The 15300-nt window shown below is 48.3% G+C and overlaps 1 protein-coding gene across 2 annotated transcripts in view; it reads left to right on the top strand.

Moving 5' to 3' along the window:
* CDH4 (cadherin 4) overlaps window positions 1-15300 on the top strand; it is an 836782-nt gene that overhangs the window by 649056 nt on the left and 172426 nt on the right. For both annotated transcript variants that reach the window (XM_040331280.1, XM_040331281.1), the window contains exon 4: window positions 3144-3317. In XM_040331280.1, coding sequence (XP_040187214.1) covers window positions 3144-3317 — 174 coding nt within the window. The remainder of the gene's footprint in view (window positions 1-3143; window positions 3318-15300) is intronic.

The raw sequence follows: 15300 nt of genomic DNA, 5'->3' as shown, positions 1-15300 counted from the left end.
TCATCGCAAGTGCCTGATTCACCAAGCACTTGCGATGAAAACCTACGCCGGCGGCCTCCGGGGCAAGGCGGGCCAATTTAAATGGGCGTGTGCCATTTAAATTAGGCGCGCTCCCACGCCGGACCTACCGCGCATGCTCCGTTTCTGAACTCCCGCCGTGCTTTGCGCGCCATGACGTCATTTTTTCTAACGGCGACGCGCGTAGCGTAATTCCGTATTCCCGGATGGCTTACGCAAACAACGTTATTTTTTACATTTCGACGCGGGAACGACGGCCATACTTTATACAGCAATACGATTGCTGTGTAAAGTTAAGGCACCAAAAAAAATGACTAACTTTGCGACGGGAAACTAAACTAGTGGCGACGTAGCGAACGCAAAAATCAGTCGGGAATCGCCGTAACTCCTAATTTGCATACCCAACGCTGGTTTACGACGCAAACTCCCCCCAGCGGCCGCCGCGGTATTGCATCCTAAGATCCAACAGTGTAAAACAATTACACCTGTCGGATCTTCTGGCTATCTATGCGTAACTGATTCTATGAATCAGTCGCATAGATAGAAACAGAGATACGACGGCGTATCTACGCCGTCGTATCTCCACTGTGAATCTGGCCCTGAGAGTTTAGCCTCGGTTCATGAAGCTCCAGTGTTTAGCTGAGGCTGGAGGGCACAGATTCACCATTCAGCCATGCTGCTGGTAGCCTGTAAAAACTCTATGGGATTGAAGAAAAAGAAGATTGGTCGCCGCACACCATGGAAGGAAGAACTCCTGTAGAATAGTTACTTTATTGTCAAGATGCCAAAGGACGTAGATAGGACGTTATAGGAACATTGGTAGACCGATTTCACATGGATAACTCGTGCTTGATCACACTTTGTTGTGAGCAAGCACGAGTTATCCGTGTGAAACTGGTGTACCAATGTTCCTGTAACGTCCTGTCTACGTCCTTTGGCACCTTGACAATAAAGTAACTATTCTACAGGAGTTCTTCCTTCCATGGTGTGCGGCCAATCTTCTTTTTCTTCAATTACTATTGACGGTGGTGAGCCGGGGCCAGCACCCACAAGAAAATCTTTTTCCACAGTCTGAGTGTTTTTTTACACTCTTTCTAAACGCTATAGGAGTCCGACAGCTGCTGCAGCTGGGTGGGGCACATAGTGGTATGTATGTTGAGAGCAGTATGCGCCCAAGGACAAATGCCGAAGAGGCAAGCAGTCTATGTTCCAGGCATTTGTCCCTGGATGTATATTGCCCTAAATGGCCCTTTTCAGCCCCAGCAGCTGTTACACTCTCTTAGGGGGCATCCGTCCCTGGATGCATACTGCCCTAAACGGCCCCATTCAGCCTCAGCAGCTGTCACACTCTCATAGGGGGCATTCGTTCCTGCATGCATACTGCCCTAAACAGCCCCATTAAACCGCAGCAGCTGTCCACTTTCATAGAGGGCATTCGTCCCTGAGTGCATACTGCCCTAAACAGCCCCATTAAACCGCAGCAGCTGTCCACTTTCATAGAGGGCATTCGTCCCTGAGTGCATACTGCCCTAAACAGCCCCATTAAACCGCAGCAGCTGTCCACTTTCATAGAGGGCATTCGTCCCTGAGTGCATACTGCCCTAAACAGCCCCATTAAACTGCAGCAGCTGTCAAACTTTTTCATAGAATTTGAAGAGCTGCCGGTGCATTGCCACGAAATGAGATTTGCCATGGAATGAGATGGTCCGCCTCCATCTCATCCTATTGGCTCACTCATGTCACGTGACAAAACATCAGTCACAGCTAGGCTATCATAGGGAGAGGATCTCCTCTCCCTGTGATAGCACTGTCAGCAGCGTGCCTCCCGCCAGTGCTAAGTACACCCCGCGCCCGCAGCTCTACTCCCCGTCCCCCGCACACCCCGCGCCCGCAGCTCTACTCCCCGTCCCCCATTAAGGCTCAGGGAACGGGGCGAGTCTACGCTATTAGCGTAGACCTAGCGTTGGCTACGTTAGTAGCGTAACGTAGCCAACGCTAGGTCTACGCTAATAGCGTAGACTCGCCCCAGAATGATGGCAGAGCTGGTGGTCTAATAGCGTAGACTCGCCCCGTTCCCTGAGCCTTAACGGGGGACGGGGAGTAGAGCTGCGGGCGCGGGGGGACGGGGAGTAGAGCTGCGAGCGCGGGGTGTACTTAATCGGGGAGTAGAGCTGCGGGCGCAGGGTGTACTTAGCGCTGGCGGGAGGCACGCTGCTGACAGTGCTATCGGGCTATCGCAGGGAGAGGAGATCCTCTCCCTATGATAGCCTAGCTGTGACTGATGTTTTGTCACGTGACATGAGTGAGCCAATAGGATGAGATGGAGGCGGACCATCTCATTCCATGGCAAATCTCATTTCATGGCAATGCACCGGCAGCAGATCTGGCCCGTGTCCTCCAGCCACAGCTACAAGCCGAAGCCTCGTGCATTGAGGCCAAACGCTCATTGTATAAGAAGCCTAAGGCCGGGTTCACACTGTTACGACACAACAGTCGTACTACTGTGGATCCATCTTTGCCCTGCTGGGCTGCGTGCTGGGATAAGGGTCTGGTATGGATTCTTCGGGGGGTACCCCACGCTTTTTTTTCTGCGTGGTTACCCTTAAAATCCATGCCAGATCGAAGGGCCTGGTATGCTTTTGGAGGGGGAACCCATGCCGTTTTTTTTTTTCTATTTGGCGCGGAGTTCCCCTTCAAGATCATCAGAGCATGCCAAAGTCGTATCAGTTAATAGTGATAGAGAACAGTGCTATTCAATGGGCTGAAGTAGGATCAAAGTCGGACCAAAGTAGTACAGGGAGCATTTTCAAAGTCGGACCAACATGTGTCGGACCAGTTAGGACGGCTCTCATAGGGAAACATTGATTTTTCACGCGTCATGAGCTCTCAATTTCTGTCGTACCAGTGTGAAGAAATTGCAGTCACTCTTTTCCTAACATGGTTGATGATTTCAGCAGCATTAATACATTGTGGTGGATGTTGAGTTTTGAGAAGACTCGGGGACGGTTATATTTTCTTACAATTTCCTGTAGATGTTAGTCTGTGTTATTGTAAACCAGTCTTACAGTGTTTCTTTTCTCTTTTTTTTGTCTTTTTTTTCCTCTTCCTGTATAAAACTCTACCAGCGAGTCCTGCAGGTCCGACCATCCGAGCATCCTCATATCCAAAGCCGGACCCTGCTACCATGGCGACAGCATCGTGTGGCTAATGGCCTGCGGAGACAGAAGAGAGATTGGGTGATTCCTCCGGTCAATGTACCAGAGAATTCGAGGGGACCATTTCCTGAAATGTTGGTGCGGGTAAGTGTCACTGAACTGCCGCTGACTCTGTCATTATACAGTGTTCTCTGCATTGACCATGGACACACTATTACATTATCTCATAAAAACTAGTACACGTTGACATTTGGCAGCCATGATAATCGAGTTACAAAGCTGTTGTTGAACAAGGCAAAGTGCTGAAACGCACACAACCAATAAGAAGTGATCTAGAGGTTTATGCTGCCTTACCCTCTCGGCCTTCTTTCAATTCTTGGCACCTTTCAGGGGGAGGGGGGTGCAGATACCTGTATAATACAGGTATTTGCACACAAGCGCGCCCCCCCCCCCCCCCCGCCCGCTGTCTGACCAGGGGACAGCGGGGACCAGTGAGGACGTGCTGCGCGACTTGCGCAAGCGCAGTAGGGAACCGGGCAGTGAATGTATGGTATATAAGTAAAAAATTGCGCTATATTAGTAATAAAAAGTGTATATAAAATAGATAAATTGTGTAAGTAACATAAAGTCCATAAATAGGTATAATAGAAATGCACTCAATTGATAAGTGAACAAAAATTTCACAGGCGATGTCTAAAAAATTCTACAGGTTGCATGTATTGAGTTACAGAGGAGGTCTAGGGCTAGAATTATTGCTTTCGCTCTACCAATCGCGGCGATACCTCACATGTGTGGTTTGAACACCGTTTACATATGTGGGCGCTGCTCATGTATGTGTTTGCTTCTGCACGCAGGCTCGGCGGGACGGGGGCGCGTTAAAAATGTATATATTTTTTTCTTATTTATTTTACTTTTTATTTTTTATTTTTACACTGTTCTTTAAACAAACACAAAAAAAATGTGTCACCTTTATTCCTATTACAAGGAATGTAAACATCCTTTGTAATAGATAAAAAAAAAGCATGACAGGTCCTCTTAAATATGAGATCTGGGGTCAAAAAGATCTCACATCTCATATTTACACAAAAATGCAATAAAATAAAATAAAAGTGACGTTTTGATGTCGCTCCTGCCCTACAATGGTATGGAGATGGGTGACATCTTCCCCTCACTCATCTCCTTAGCTAACAGGGAGAAGGATCCGATCGCCTCCGCGGCTACCGGCGGCTCTGGTAAGCGGCGGGATGTGGGGCCCTCTCCCGCTGCCAATAAAAGTGATCTTGCGGCGAATCTGTCACAGAGACCACTTTTATATGAAACCGGACCGCTCACTGAAGAATAGGATCCCGGGGTTATGGCAGCTAGCCTTCTGCCTTCTTCTATTCTTCTTATGTTGACTCGACGCTTCCTCCCGCTGTAATGCCGGGTGTGCGAGGTGGCGGCGATTTATATAGGCCTCTTATGACGTCACGCCCCCGGGCACCCCCTGCCCCAGAGCACCCACCCCCCCATGTTGAGGGCATGCAGCCTGGTATGGCTCAGGAGGGGGGGGGGGGGCGCTCGCTCGTCCCCACTCCTTTCCTGACCGGCCGGGCGGCGTGCTTGGATACGAGTCTGGTATGGACTGTAGGGGAACCCCCACGCCGTTTTTTCGGCGTAGGGGTTCTCCTTACAATCCATACCAGATCTAAGGGCCTGGTATGCCCCTGGGGGGGGGGGAACCCATGCCGTTTTTTTATTTAAAATTTGGCATGGAGTTCCCCCTCATGATTCATACCAAACACCACGGCTAGAATTGGCGGGAATCCAAGTCAAATCCCCATCGCTTCTATGACAGCTTTTTCCCATTGCGGCGAGCCGGCCCAGCGCTGGCACCCACGATGGGGCTTGTAGGTGGTCAATCTCGCCGAGAAAGGGAGCGAGATTGACACAATATCGCGGTCACCTACTGTACAGCTGGACATCCAAAAACAAAAGGATGGCTGCGTCCTCCATCGAGCGCTGTGGTTTCATCCGCTGGCCTGTGCGTCACTAAGACCCCTTTCACGCGCTTTAGCATTAAAAAAATCGCATGTAAACTGCCTGAAAGAAGCCACATCTGCAATCCCAAAGTGAAACCCTGAGTGCTTTCACACTGAGGGTGTCAAAAAAAGTCCTGCAAGCAGCTTCTTTGCAGCGCTTCAGGAGCGTTGAACACACAGCTCCTAAAGCGCCCCTTCCCATCAAGGCGCTTTTTTAACGCCAACGCGCCTGAAAAAACGTCCCAAGTGTTAAAGGGGTCTTAGCGGAGCTTCACCACCGTTTTTCGGGCCCTGGCAGTGTGAAAGGGCTCTGAAAGCACTCAGGCACTTGGGATTGCAGATGAGGCTTCTTTCAGGTGCTTTACATGCGCTTTTTTTAACGCCAAAGCACCTGAAAAATGCCCCAGTGTGAAAGGGGATCTAAATATACAAAGTTCAAAATAAATGCAGGTTAAATGAGCCCAAACGATTAATATTGGTGTTCGTTCAGCAAGACAATATAAAACAAACAACGCGTTTCGGGTGTTCAGAGGTTATCCCTCTTTGCAGGCACTTGGGAGGACTCAGAGTGGCAGAATCTCCACAATTCATTGGATGAAAAATGAAAAAAAGTGCCAAAGGAGTAAAATAGTAAAAGCACGCTCATCATGGCACCGTAATGTAGTGGCAGAAACCACAAGCCATAGAGGGGGACCAGATATCCAACACCCCCAGAAGTGTGCTGGATTCTGAGGTTTTCGGTGGCTGTAAATCCACGCCTGCTGGAGAGCCGAGTATGAATGTGTGTGTGCAAAAAAATGGATCTGAGACGAGAAAAGACCTACTAGATTGTACATTTTCAGTATGTCTGAGCAGGTGGCAGGCGGTGTTCACACTTCCCGTGCGAGAAGACATTAATCCGAATAAGAAATCTTAATCTCATATGCAATTTGACCTGTTTGCAGTTTAGAATGACTGTCAGTAAGAGGTTAAATCTCTACACCAGATTGGACTCTTCCATGTAGTGTAGCACATATAGCCGCAACTACTGAATAGTGTACTAAGGTGGCCTCTAGTGGCCGTTATTGGGTACAGCAAATTACCTTGTAGAAAATTACTGTAGATGTGTGTTTATTTAACTATAGATGAGTAGGTTAGTAAAGGATCAGTTCACAAAGGAGTAGACCTTGGGCTAGATTCAGGTAGCTGCGCCCCTTCTTACGGCGGCCGTAATTTTGAGAGGCAAGTGCTGTATTCACAAAGCACTTGCCTCCTAACTTACGGCGGCGTAGCGTAAATGGGCCGGCGTAAGCGTGCGTCATTCAAATGATGTTGAGGGGGGCGTGTTTTATGTAAATTAGGTTGACCCCACGTATTTTACGCGCGCCGTTCGTGAAAGAATCACAGTGCGCATGCTCGAAATTCCGACACAAATCGTCATTGCTTTCGACGTGAACGTAAATTACGTCCAGCCCTATTCGCGAACGACTTACGCAAACAACGTAACAAATTCAAATTTCGAAGCGGGAACGACGTCCATACTTAACATTGGCTGCGCCTCCTAATAGCAGGAGCAACCTTACGCCGAAAAAGCCTAACGTAAACGACGTAAATAAATTGCGCCGGCCGTACGTACGTTTGTGAATCGGCATATCTAGGTAATTTGCATATTCTACGCCGAAAACAACGGAAGCGCCCCTAGCGGCCAGCGTAATATTGCACACAATTATACGCCGCCGCATTCAAGTTACGTCGGTGGAGGAAGCCTATTTTTTGAGCGTATGTGCCTTGAGAAACGCCGGCGCAGATTTGAAATTACGGCGGCGTATCTGGAGATACGCCGCTGTAACAGCTACCTGAATCTAGCCCCCTGCCTTTTCCTTTCTGCGTGTGTATGAGAAGAAAAGAGAAAACGCTTTTTCTGACGTTTTAATGCTACAACCTAGAGAGGTAGCAGGTTGTCTCATAAAACCGCTATGAATGATATATTGGAGGTGAGACTTAACCTCGTCTTCCCAAAGGGGTGGATTTACTAAAGGCAAATCGACTGTGTGCACTTTGCTCCAGAGCTTAACCACTTCAGCCCCGGAAGGTTTTACCCCCTTCCTGACCAGAGCACTGGAAATTGTGCAGTCGTGCGACGCTGTACCCAACCTCATCTTCCCAAAGGTGTTGATTTACTAAAGGCACATATAGCCGGATTCAGGTACATTTGAGCGGGGCGTAGCGCAGCTCATTTGCGCTACGCCGACGTAAAATAGAGAGGCAAGGCCGGTATTCACTTGCTCCCTAAGTTACTGGCGGAGTAGGGTAAATGGGCCGGCGTAAGCCCGCCTAATTCAAATTAGGAAGGTAGTGGGCGTGTTGTATTAAAATTAGCCGTGACCCCATGTAAACGACTTCCCGAACGAACGGCGCATGCCCAGAATCACGTTGAATTTACGCCCTAAGATAAGACGGCTCAATGGCAACGACGTGAACGTAACCTACGCCCAGCCCCATTCACGTACGACTTACGCAAACGACGTAAAATCCGACGGCAGTTCCGACGTCCATACCTTACACCACTTAGGCCAGCTATTTGGTGGTTTATCTTTACGCCGGACGTACGCCTTACGTAAACGGCATAGCTTACTGCGACGGGCGCAAGTACATTCGTGAATCGGCGTATCTAGGTCATTTACATATTCAACACGTAAATCAACGGAAGCGCCCCTAGCGGCCAGCGTAAATATGCACCCAAGATACGACGTCCTGTGCAGGACGTGACCGCGAGAGGAGCCGAGCCTGCCCGACTATACCCGAGTGTACTGCGCTCGGTATATGCTGGCGCAGTGGTTCAAACTCGGCGCGGGTATCGGAGTATATCGCGCACCCACAATTTAGATTTTCAGGGCAAAAAAGTGTGCGGTATACGCCGATAAATACAGTAAGTACCTGAAATAATAATAATAATGTCAAAGCCCCATTTAGTGTGAAGCAGGGTGGCGTAATGCGAGAAGAAGAGGGGGCAGAGCCAGGCTTGCATGTCTAGCCATTCTTAGACCCCAGCAAACACTGAACGACTCACCTCTGTCCATTACTTGCGATAAGTATTTGAATGACGCAGAGTGGCGTGCAATTACTCCACAGCACTGATCATCATCAGCCCCTGACAGCAGCTCAGAGAAGCGTTCTGGAGGTTTGCACCATGCCAGCGCTATGCCCCACCTGTTGACGACCAGGCCCCCCCACAGACAGAACGGACGTATTAAGCTCCTACTTATGGCCGCCACCTGCCGCTTCTTAACTGTGATGTTTTTCTGGCCTGTGCCTGTTTGTCACAGTCCTCGTCAGGTCCGTGACCCACATCTGGCTCCACGCTGCGAGGTCAGGAAGAAGAGCGCAGTGTGAGGCCACATTTAATCAGTTCACAGGCTGATCCTTAATGGCCTGGAAAGGGAGCAAGACAGCGAGATGTGTTTTCTACGGCTTCATCTTATTTTCAACCTGTATGGCAGAGACTGACACATAGGACTGGGGAGGGGGGCTGAGATGGCAAAGACTGACACATAGGACTGGGGGGGGGGGGGCTGAGTTGTCAGAGACTGACACATAGGACTGGGGGGGGGGGGGCTGAGTTGTCAGAGACTGACACATAGGACTGGGGGGGGGGCTGAGTTGTCAGAGACTGACACATAGGACTGGGGGGGGGGGGGCTGAGATGGCAGAGACTGACACATAGGACTGGGGGGGGGGGCTGAGATGGCAGAGACTGACACATAGGACTGGGGGGGGGGGGCTGAGATGGCAGAGACTGACACATAGGACTGGGGGGGGGGCTGAGATGGCAGAGGCTGACACATAGGACTGGGGGGGGACTGAGATGACAGAGAATTTGCCAGGGCCCATGTTGAAAAAGAAGACTACTGGGACTCTGTACTCTGGAGTGAGGAGACCAAGATAAGTGTTTTTGGAACTGCTGGCTTCAAAACTGTATGGCATTGCAGAGGTGAGGAGTAGAAAGAAAAATGCCTGGTGCCTACTGTGAAACATGGTGGTGGCTGTGTCCTTCTGTGGGGCTACAGTAAAATATGTTTCCGAGGCTTTCCGGCGCCCTCCCCACACCTCTGGCCACATGAAGTCAATGCAGAACATATTATTTTCGTTTCCATTGACTTCTGTGGGGAAACTCCTCTTTGATATGCAAGTATTTTGGATTACGAGCATTCTCCTGGAACCGATTATGCTCGTAATCTGAGGTTCCACTGTATATCAAAGTGAGTTTCCCCATTGGAATCAATGGAAACTCAGATAATTTGTTCCAGTGCCACTGCTAGTGGATGCAGTATCGCATGTGGCCAGAGGTTAGGGGGGCGCCGGAGATACTCTGAAACACTCGGGGCTAGATTCAGATAGGTTAGCGGATCTTTAGATCTGATCTGATTTACGATCCGCCGTCGCAAGTTTTTGAGGCAAGTGCTGTATTCAGAAAGCACTTGCCTGTAAAGTTGCGGCGGCGTATCGTAAATCCTCCGGCGGAATTAAAATTCCGCGGCTAGGGGGCGTGTAAAATTTAAATCAGGCGCGTCCCCACGCCGAACGAACTGCAAATGCGCCGTCCGCTAAATTTCCCAGCTTGCATTGCTCTAAATGACGTCGCTAGGACGTCATTGGTTTCGACGTGAACGTAAATTTCGTCCATCCGTATTCGCGAACGACTTATGCAAACGGCGTAAAAAATTCTAAATTCGACCCGGGAACGACGGCCATACTTAACATAGGATACGCCGCATATAGCAGGGGTAACTATACGCCGGAAAAAGCCGAACGCAAACGGCATAAAAAAAAAGCGCCGGGCGGTCATTCGTTTCTGAATCGGCGTAACTCCTCATTTGCACATTCCTCGCGTATACAAACGGAAGCGCCACCTAGCGGCCAGCGTGAGATTGCAGCCTAAGATCCGACGGTGTAAGTCACTTACACCAGTCGGATCTTAGGGAGATCAATGCGGAACCTGATTCTATGAATCAGGCGCATAGATCCGACCGACGGAACTCAGAGATACGACGGCGTATCAGGAGATACACCGTCGTATCTCTATCTGAATCTGGCCCTCGGAGAGCATCTCGGAGCGTTTCTGGGTGTCTTCAGCGCCCCCCACACATCTGGCTACATGCGGTACTGCACACCCCAGAGGCTTGAATCCTGACAACGCTTGCAAATCGAGTCAGGATAAAAAAAAAAAACGGCGTGTATTGCGAAACGCTCACAATCCGAGGTTTTACTGTAGACATTTATGCAGAGCATTGTATTATGTTTTTGGTTTTGGGCTTAATAGCGCTTTAAGAAAGGCTGCAGAGGCGAGACCTGGAGCCTCTGATGGGGAGGATTCGATGGGTCATTCAGTCCTCCTGCTGCTAAATCTCCCCCTAAAGATCATTACATTCCTGATGATAACATTGAACGTATATAAAAGATGGATTTTTGTAATTCAAATGTTCAGTACAGAGAGTCCCGGACAATTCTTCCAAACCGGAGTACAATAGTCGTCAGGTACGTGGCACGGCTATAGGAAAGAACATACTGTTATAATTGGTTCCGAGTGCTGGCCACACAACTGCCATTTCCCACTGATAATGTTTGCCTTCCAAATCATTTCTTTCTTCCAATCGTACTTCTTTTCAAAAGAAAGTGCCAGTCACCCTGGAATGTCTCTCTGCCCATATAACTCCCATTATTATAATGTGTTCATTGTCACAAAGACTGCTACGCCTACAGAGGTTTCCTGGGACTTGTAGTTCTATGTCAGTTATCGTTTCTTACAAGCTCCTGCATACAGCCCCCCCCCCCCATCGGTTGTAATATGGAAGTCTTGTCTCATAGGATTATCTCTCTGTCTTCTTCAGGGGGCTTCTGGGACTTGTAGTTCTATGTCAGTTATCGTTTCTTACAAGCTCCTGCATACAACCCCCCCCCCATCGGTTGTAATATGGAAGTCTTGTCTCATAGCATTATCTCTCTGTCTTCTTCAGGGGGCTTCTGGGACTTGTAGTTATATGTGAATTATCGTCATACAAGCTCTTGCATACAGCCCCCCCCCCATCGGTTGTAATATGGAAGTCTTGCCTCATAGGATTATCTCTCTGTCTTCTTCAGGGGGCTCCTGGCCTGCTGGGACTTGTAGTTCTATGTGAGTTATCGTCATAGAAGCTCTTGCATACAGCCCCCCCTCATTGATTGTAATATGGAAGTCTTGTCTCATAGGATTATCTCTCCGTCTTCTTCAGGGGGCTCCTGGCCTGCTGGGACTTGTAGTTCTATGTGAGTTATCGTCATAGAAGCTCTTGCATACAGCCCCCCCTCATTGATTGTAATATGGAAGTCTTGTCTCATAGGATTATCTCTCTGTCTTCTTCAGGGGGCTCCTGGCCTGCTGGGACTTGTAGTTCTATGTCTGTTATCGTCATAGAAGCTCTTGCATACAGCCCCCTCCTTCATTGATTTGTAATATGGAAGTCTTGTCTCATAGGATTATCTCTTTGTCTTCATCAGGGGGCTCCTGGCTTGCTGGGACTTGTAGTTTCTATGTGAGGTATCGTCGTACACACTAATGCATAACCCCCCCCCCTTTCCTGCATCAGTTGTAATATGGAGGTCTTGGAGAAATCAACCTATGAGACATCTTCTCTGGCTCACTCATGGCCTGCCGGGACTTGTAGTTCTATGTCTGTTATCATCATACAAGCTCTTGCATACAGCCCCCCCTCCTCTATCGATTGTAATATGGAAGTCTTGTCTCATAGGATTATCTCTCTGTCTTCTTCAGGGGGCTTCTGGGACTTGTAGTTCTATGTGAATTATCGTCATACAAGCTCCTGCATACAGCCCCCCCCCATCGGTTGTAATATGGAAGTCTTGTCTCATAGGATTATATCTCTGTCTTCTTCAGGGGGCTCCTGGCCTGCTGGGACTTGTAGTTCTATGTCTGTTATCGTCATAGAAGCTCTTGCATACAGCCCCCCTCCTTCATTGATTTGTAATATGGAAGTCTTGTCTGATAGGATTATCTCTTTGTCTTCATCAGGGGGCTCCTGGCTTGCTGGGACTTGTAGTTCTATGTGAGGTATCGTCGTACACACTCCTGCATAACCCCCCCCCCCCTTTCCTGCATCAGTTGTAATATGGAGGTCTTGGAGAAATCATCCTATGAGACATCTTCTCTGGCTCACTCATGGCCTGCCGGGACTTGTAGTTCTATGTCTGTTATCATCATACAAGCTCTTGCATACAGCCCCCCCTCCTCCATCGATTGTAATATGGAAGTCTTGTCTCATAGGATTATCTCTCTGTCTTCTTCAGGGGGCTCCTGGTTTGCTGGGACTTGTAGTTCTATGTGAGTTATCATCATACAAGCTCTTGCATACAGCCCCCCCCCCCCCATCCATTGTTATATGGAAGTCTTGTCTCATAGGATTATTTCTCAGTCTTCTTCAGGGGGCTCCTGGTTTGCTAGGACTTGTAGTTCTGTGTGAATTATCATTATACAAGCTCCTGCAAACAGCCCCCTCCCCTCCATTAATTGTAATATGGAAGTCTTGTCTCATAGGATTATTTCTCAGTCTTCTCCGACATGCTCTTGGCCTGCTGGGACTTGTAGTTCTATTTAAGTTACTGTCATACACACTCTTGCATACACCCCCCCCCCCCCGCATCAGATGTAATATGGAAGTCTTGGAGAAATAGTCCTACGAGACATGTTTTCATCATACAAGCTCCTGCATACAGAAGTTTTGTCTCATAGGATTATTTCTCCATCTTCTCTTGAGGATTATCTGTCTTCTTCAGGGGGCTCCTCCTGGCCTGCTGGGACTTGTAGTTCTATCAGAGTTATCGTCATACAAGCTCTTGCATACAGCCCCTCCCACCATTGATTGTAATATGGAAGTCTTGTCTCATAGGATTATCTGTCTTCTTCAGGGGGCTCCTGGCCTGCTGGTACTTGTAGTTCTATGTGAGTTATCGTCATACACACTCCTGCATACAGCCCCCCCCCCCATCGATTGTAAAATGGAAGTCTTGCCCCATAGAATTATTTCTTCATCTTCTCCGGCGCACTCATGGCCTGCTGGGACTTGTAGTTCTATGTGAGTTATCGTCATACACACTCCTGCATACAGCCCCCCCCCCCTATCGATTGTAATATGGAAGTCTTGTCTCATAGAATTATTTTTCCATCTTCTCCGGCGCGCTCCTGGCCTGCTGGGACTTGTAGTTCAATGTGAGTTATCGTCATACAAGCCCCTGCATACAGCCCCCCCCCCCTCTTTCCTCTATCGGTTGTAATATGGAAGTCTTGTCTCATAGGATTATTTCTCCGGTGCGCTCCTGGCCTGCTGGGACTTGTAGTTCAATGTGAGTTATCGTCATACAAGCCCCTGCATACAGCCCCCCCCCCTCTTTCCTCCATCGGTTGTAATATGGAAGTCTTGTCTCATAGGATTATTTCTCTGGCGCGCTCCTGGCCCGCAGCCTATTATCCTCCCTCTTGTAAAGATTCTTCCTCCCTGCTTCCTGCTATTTAATAGCATTGTATCCCTCATGATTCCCCAGATTACAATTCCACTAACTCATTGTGTTTTCTGTGCGTCTTTCGCCTGACATCTCTAATCCTGGCCCCGTAGTGTGTAGTGTAAATTGCAGCCGCATCACAACGCCGCCTTTTCCACATTCCTGCTATATATATACATATTGTGGTTCTAGCCGGTGTTGCCTGGAGGGGATTTATATACTGACCTTCCAGATGCCTGGGGGAACGGACACGCATTGGGGAGGTTTAAAGGAGAGTGCCAGCCTGTAAAGGGAAAATGCTTTCCTATTTATTTATAATTATACTTTTAAATTTGTGCTGTCATCGATGCATAATCAGCAGCAGAAAAGCATCAATGTTGGGGCCTTGTTAAAGCTGGACTGCAGGTAGATAGAAATGACACTAATAAATGCAGCTTTGTAATCATTAAATGCCAGCAGTAAATACCTGAATCTTCCTTGGTATCAGCCTGTTGCAGTCCCTGTACTCAGAGCCGTCTTTAACAAAGGGCAAAAGGGGAAGCTGCCCCGGGCCTAGTCATTGTTGTAGGGCCCAAGGCAGCTTCCTCTTGAGCCCGCACTGCCCAAAATTAGTTGACTAGTGGATTTGGGAGGGCCCAAAATATTTTTTGCCCAGGGTCCAATCAATATTAAAGGGGTGGTTCACCCTAAAAACTACTTTTTTTTATTACACTGGCCCCCCACATTACAATACGATTAAGGCTATTATTTATTTTGATGCTGTACATACCTTTGTACAGCATATTCACCCGTGGCTTCCGGCTTGCGAGTCCCGCGGGAGTGGGCGTTCCTAACATGTCTGTGATTGACGTTTTGACCAAAAACGAGCTCCCCCCCGTCGCGTAAGCCACGTCATGGTTGGCGAAAGGAGCCGAACGGCGAGTCGGCGCTATACTGCGCATGCGCATCGCCGTTCGGCTCCTTTTGCCAATCGTGACGCGGCTTACGCGACGGGGGGGAGCTCGTTTTTGGTCAAAACGTCAATCACAGACATGTTAGGAACGCCCACTCCCGCGGGACTCGCAAGCCGGAAGCCACCGGTGAATATGCTGTACAACGGTATGTACAGCATAAAAAAAAAAAATAATAGCCTTAATCGTATTGTAATGTGGGGGGCCAGTGTAATACAAAAAAGTAGTTTTTAGGGTGAACCACCCCTTTAACCGCTTCATCCCTGGAAGATTTACCCCCTTCTCGACCAGAGCACTTTTTACAATTTGGCACTGCGTCGCTTTAACTGACAATTGCGCGGTCAAGCAAAGCTGTACCCAAACGAGATTTGCGTCCTTTTTTTTCCCCACAAATAGAGCTTTCTTTTGGTGGTATTTGATCACTTCTGCAGTTTTTATTTTTTGTGCTACAAACATAAAAATAGCAACAATTTAAAAGAAAAATAAATTTTTTACTTTTTGCTATAATAAATATCCCCCCAATTTTTTTTCAGTTTAGGCCAATATGTATTCTTCTACATATTATTGGTAAAAAAATAGAAATAAGCAAATATTGGTTTGCGCAAAAGTTATAGGGCCAGATTCACA

Source organism: Rana temporaria, chromosome 12 (assembly GCF_905171775.1).
Source record: "Rana temporaria chromosome 12, aRanTem1.1, whole genome shotgun sequence".
Lineage (NCBI taxonomy): Eukaryota > Metazoa > Chordata > Amphibia > Anura > Ranidae > Rana > Rana temporaria.
The sequence above is the reverse complement of the archived record's forward strand: the minus strand, read 5'-3'. Positions and strand labels throughout refer to the sequence as shown.